Below are 5,000 nucleotides of genomic sequence, written 5' to 3' on the forward strand. Positions count from 1 at the left end.
CCCTCCCTCTCTCCCTCCCTGCCTGCCTGCCTGTCTGTCTGTCTGTCTGTCTGTCTGTCTGTCTGTCTGTCTCTGTCTCTGCCTGTCTGTCTTACCTCTATTCCCTCCTTGCTGATGGCGAATTCATCATAATTCAAGATGGCGGTCTTTATCACGTGTCTCTCTCTCTATCTCTCTGTCTGTCTGTCTCTCTCTCCCTGCCTGTCTCCCTGCCTGCCTGCCTGCATGTCTCTCTCTCCGCCTGTCTGTCTCCCTGCCTGCCTGCCTGTCTCTCTGTCTCTGTCTCTCTGTCGCTCTCTCTGTCTCTCTCCCTGTCTCTCTCTCTCTCTCTCCCTCCCTGTCTCCCTGTCTCTCTCTCTCTCCCTGCCTGTCTCCCTCTCTGCCTGTCTGTCTTACCTCTATTCCCTCCTTGCTGATGGCGAATTCGTCGTAATTCAAGATGGCGGTTTTGATCACGTGTACGGCGGGCAGCACCGTCATGCCGATGTTGATCGCGTTGCTTCTCTTCAGGTCCAGAACTTGAATAGAAGCGATCTTAGTCTCTGTGGTTTTCTATGAGCACACACAGAGAGAGACACACACACACACACACACACACACGCAGAGAGAGAGTCAGTCAAATGAAGGAAGATGCGATTTTTAATTTAATTTTTTTTTTCAAATTAAAACAGAGATTAAAAAAATAAAAAAAACATTAAAATTAAATTAAAATATAAAATATTACATATTTTCGAAAAAATTAAAAAAATATTAAAAAAAATTATAAAATCGAATAAATAAATATAAAAATAAATAATATATACTTTTAAATAAATTAAAATAATAAAACAAAAACATTTAACATTTTTTTCCCAAAAAAATCCCGTCCTTCTTACCTTAGCGACCACCATCTCCTTGGCCTTGGACTCAAACAGGTGTTCTAGTTTGCTCGTATCCACGGCAACCTGATCCAGACACACAAAAACAGACAGACAGACAGACACACAAAAACAGACAGACACACAAAGAGAGAGAGAGACACACAGACAGACAGACGCACACAAACACACACATAGACAAAAGTTAAAAACAGTAACAATTAATCAATGTAATGAAAAAAATTGTAATAAAAAATGTATCCAGCGATGCACGCACTCACACACACACACCTTATCTAGCGAGGCCCACACACACAGACAGACAGACAGACAGACAGACAGACAGACAGACAGACAGACAGACAGACAGACAGACAGACAGACAGACAGACAGACAGACAGACAGACAGGCAGGCAGACAGACAGACAGACAGACAGACAGACAGACCTTGTCCAGTGAGGCCCACACTGTGCCTCTGCCGAAGCGTCCCTTAGTGTTGGGCTCAGACTGCTTCAGCTCCTTCCAGAACAGCTTCACCGTCTTCTTCTTACGCTGTGATGTCAGCGATGACACCGGCGAACCCAGGCCTCCCATTGGTGGAGGAGGGGGAGGGGGAGGGGCCATGCCTGGACAACATTATATTATATTTTTATTTAAAAAAAAATTATTTTGCTTTTTAATTATTCAAATCCCGTCTGTAAACCCACCAGGAACGCATGGTTGATAATAATAATAATAATAATAATAATAATAATAATAATAATAATAATAATAATAATATATATATTTTTTTTTTTAAATTGTGAATCATTTTTCATTGTTAAAAACATTCTGAAAATGAAAAACAAAAGTAAGAACTAGTTTCAACGTTGCTACTGGAATGCTGTGGGGAGAGGACCAACATGCTGCCAGGGACCGAATGTAAGTAAGTAAGTAACTGGAATGCTGTCAATACATGTGAAAAACTGTCAATAAAGATTTTTAAGTGGAAAAAAATTGGAGCCTTTAAAAAAAAAAAAAATTTTAATCAAATTATTATTTATTTTTTTTACTTTTTTTATGTGAGACAACATAAGGAACCACAAGACACAAACAGACAGTCACAAAAAGAAATAAAATAAAAATAATATAAACTAAAATATAACTTGTAGATGCAGTGCCAAATTATTTTTTAAATAAAATTATAATTAAAACTTGATTAATTTTTTTTAATTAAAATTACATTAAAATATTATATTTTTTTAATTAAAAATATTAAACACAATTAATAATAATCTGTTTACCCATTGGTGGTGGTGGAGGAGGAGGAGGTGGAGGGGGAGGGACCAAGCATGAACCGGCCAATCCTGGTGGGAGAGGCGGCGGAGGGGGAGGAGCTAGAAGACAGAGGATGGAGAATTATTATTACACAAAAATAAAATAATATTTAGACAAAACAAACAAAAACTAGGGGTAATTTATTCATTTTAATCCCATTAATATGTTTTAATCTCACGTTAAATTCTACGATCTTAGATTTTGTTTGTTTAATAATGTGATAATAGAATATTCATAAAATCCTTCCTTGTTAAGCATTTATTTCAATGGATCATGAAATTATCAAAAACAACAACAACAAAATAATAAGTTAATTTAAAAAATAAATAAATAAATTAGTTTTTTCAGTCGTTTGACATCCCCTAATTTGTATGCATTTATTTAAGGAGGTAGTTATTCCGGGGGGTAACGGTGGTACATAAGCTTAATGTGTGTGACATCGGCCACTTTTTATGCATCTATTTGGATGGATCGTGAAATTGATAAAATAAAAGTAAAATAAAAATCCATTCCAAAAAAATAAATAAAAAAAATCGCGAAAAAATCTCAATTTTATTTAATTTAAAAAAGTTTATACAAAACGATAACAACTATTTAAGGTGGTAGTTACCATGGCCACCAGTCATTCCGAAAAATCACGATTCATCAAATTTTTCAAAAACATATTTCAAATTATATTATTTTTATGAATGTGACTTTAAGATTTATTTCAAATCAAAACGGGAGATGGATGGAGGAGGGGAGGAAGGGAGGGAGAGACAGAGAGAGAGAGAGAGGGAGGGAGGGAGGGGGAGGGGGAGAGAGAGGATGGATCAACCAGGAAAATAACAAAATAACAGTAAAAAAAAAAAAACGTATATGAAAACATCGTTTGACTTCGCCCACTTTTTATGCATTTATTATTTATTAATTATTTAAGTTGGTAGTTACCGTGGCCACCACCCATCCCGGGGGGTAGGGGAGGAGGGGGGGGGCAGCCAGTCAAACCCAAAGTGGCCACAGAGTCAAACGTGTCCATGTCCAACACGTCAATATCCTCCTCGTCCAGCAGGTCAGAGAAATCCAGATCCTTGATCTTCAGAGACGCAGAGGAAGGCTGGCGCTGCTGCCAGGAGTCTGGGGGGGGAGAGACAGGTAAGAGAGACAGACAGGTAAGAGAGAGAGAGACAGGTAAGAGAGAGACAGGTAAGAGAGAGAGAGACAGGTAAGAGAGAGAGAGTGGTAAGAGAGAGAGACAGGTAAGAGAGAGGGAGACAGGTAAGAGAGAGAGACAGGTAAGAAAGAGAGAGACAGGTAAGAGAGAGAGAGACAGGTAAGAGAGAGAGAGTGGTAAGAGAGAGAGACAGGTAAGAGAGAGGGAGACAGGTAAGAGAGAGAGACAGGTAAGAGAGAGAGAGACAGGTAAGAGAGAGAGAGACAGGTAAGAGAGAGAGAGACAGGTAAGAGAGAGACAGGTAAGAGAGAGAGAGACAGGTAAGAGAGAGAGACAGGTAAGAGAGAGAGAGACAGGTAAGAGAGAGAGAGAGGTAAGAGAGAGAGACAGGTAAGAGAGAGAGAGACAGGTAAGAGAGAGAGAGGTAAGAGAGAGAGAGAGACAGGTTGACGCTGCTGCCACGAGTCTGAGGGGGAGAGAGAGACAGGTCCTAAGGACAGAGAGAGAGACAGGTAAGGACACATACAGAGACAGACAGACAGACAGAGGGACAGAGGGAGAGACAGAGGGAGAGAGAGAGAGGCAGGCAGACAGACAGACAGACAGACAGACAGACAGACAGACACACACCTGCGACCCCTCCAACAGGGTTAATAGGGGAGAGTGGGGTGAGTGACGTCGTCTCCAAACGTTGCGCGTGACTCTCTACGTCTATACTGCTCTGCTGGCGGAGAGGCCGGTTCTGAGGGGGAAAGAAATACAACGATTTTATGATTTAATTTTATTATTCGTATATCCGGAAAACATTCAGAGACCAGTCTGGATTGTTCTTCAATCTTCATCTCTACATTAATTATGGAAATGCTCTTTAATGACAATATTTTTGGGGGAATTTGGTAGAAATGTTGTCAGTAGATCATCATATTATAAATCCAAAATGTTCATTCTACTCAAACATATGCCTGTAAGTAGTAAAACGACAGACACTGAACATTTGGAGTGGTCTCTTCATTTTTTCCGGAGCTGTATATATTATAACACAGACAGACAGACAGACAGACAGACAGACAGACAGACAGACAGACAGACAGACAGACAGACAGACAGACACACCTTCTTCTCAGCCAGTCTTGCGAGGGCGGCCTGTGCTGACCCTTCCAGCCCTTCCATCTCCGCCCTGTGGGAGGCGCTGCTCTCACTCGGGCCGGAGGTAGCAACGGAGCGCGCCTTGAAACTAGACACTCTCTCCAGCACACGGCCACCTGATGAGAGGACATATTATATTATACAGACAGACAGACAGACAGACAGACAGACAGACAGACAGACAGACAGACAGACAGACAGACAGACACACAGACACACAGACAGACAGACAGTTTGGTGATTTCAAAATGTTTTATTTTTCTGAAAAAAAATAATAAAAAATTGACACTTTTGATTTAGCAATTTTTCGTGTTTTCGTGTTTTTTTAAATGTTTTAGTATTTTTTATATTTTTTTTAAACATTTTTGTAGAAAATCCTTTATTATACAACAACAGAATAGTGCAAATAATATTAATAAGGAAAGCATCAACATGGATCCAATATAGAAAAATATTTTTGTTTAGAAATGTTTAAATTGAAATTTAGAATCTTCAAACTCTTTCAACTTCTTCCGTTTTTTTTGTC

The 5,000-nt window shown here is 39.6% G+C and overlaps 1 protein-coding gene across 1 annotated transcript in view; it reads right to left on the reverse strand.

The window, feature by feature from the left end:
- Window positions 1-5,000, reverse strand: part of LOC307253585 (FH1/FH2 domain-containing protein 3-like) — a gene marked incomplete at its 5' end in the record, with an annotated part of 43,244 nt that overhangs the window by 10,692 nt on the left and 27,552 nt on the right. Inside the window, 7 exons of the mRNA XM_080031695.1 lie at window positions 397-552; window positions 876-944; window positions 1,306-1,484; window positions 2,142-2,234; window positions 3,106-3,291; window positions 3,959-4,070; window positions 4,442-4,590. Of these exons, the coding sequence (XP_079887821.1) occupies window positions 397-552; window positions 876-944; window positions 1,306-1,484; window positions 2,142-2,234; window positions 3,106-3,291; window positions 3,959-4,070; window positions 4,442-4,590 (944 nt within the window). The remainder of the gene's footprint in view (window positions 1-396; window positions 553-875; window positions 945-1,305; window positions 1,485-2,141; window positions 2,235-3,105; window positions 3,292-3,958; window positions 4,071-4,441; window positions 4,591-5,000) is intronic.

Source organism: Ammodytes marinus (assembly GCF_949987685.1).
Source record: "Ammodytes marinus genome assembly, chromosome: 1".
NCBI lineage: Eukaryota > Metazoa > Chordata > Actinopteri > Uranoscopiformes > Ammodytidae > Ammodytes > Ammodytes marinus.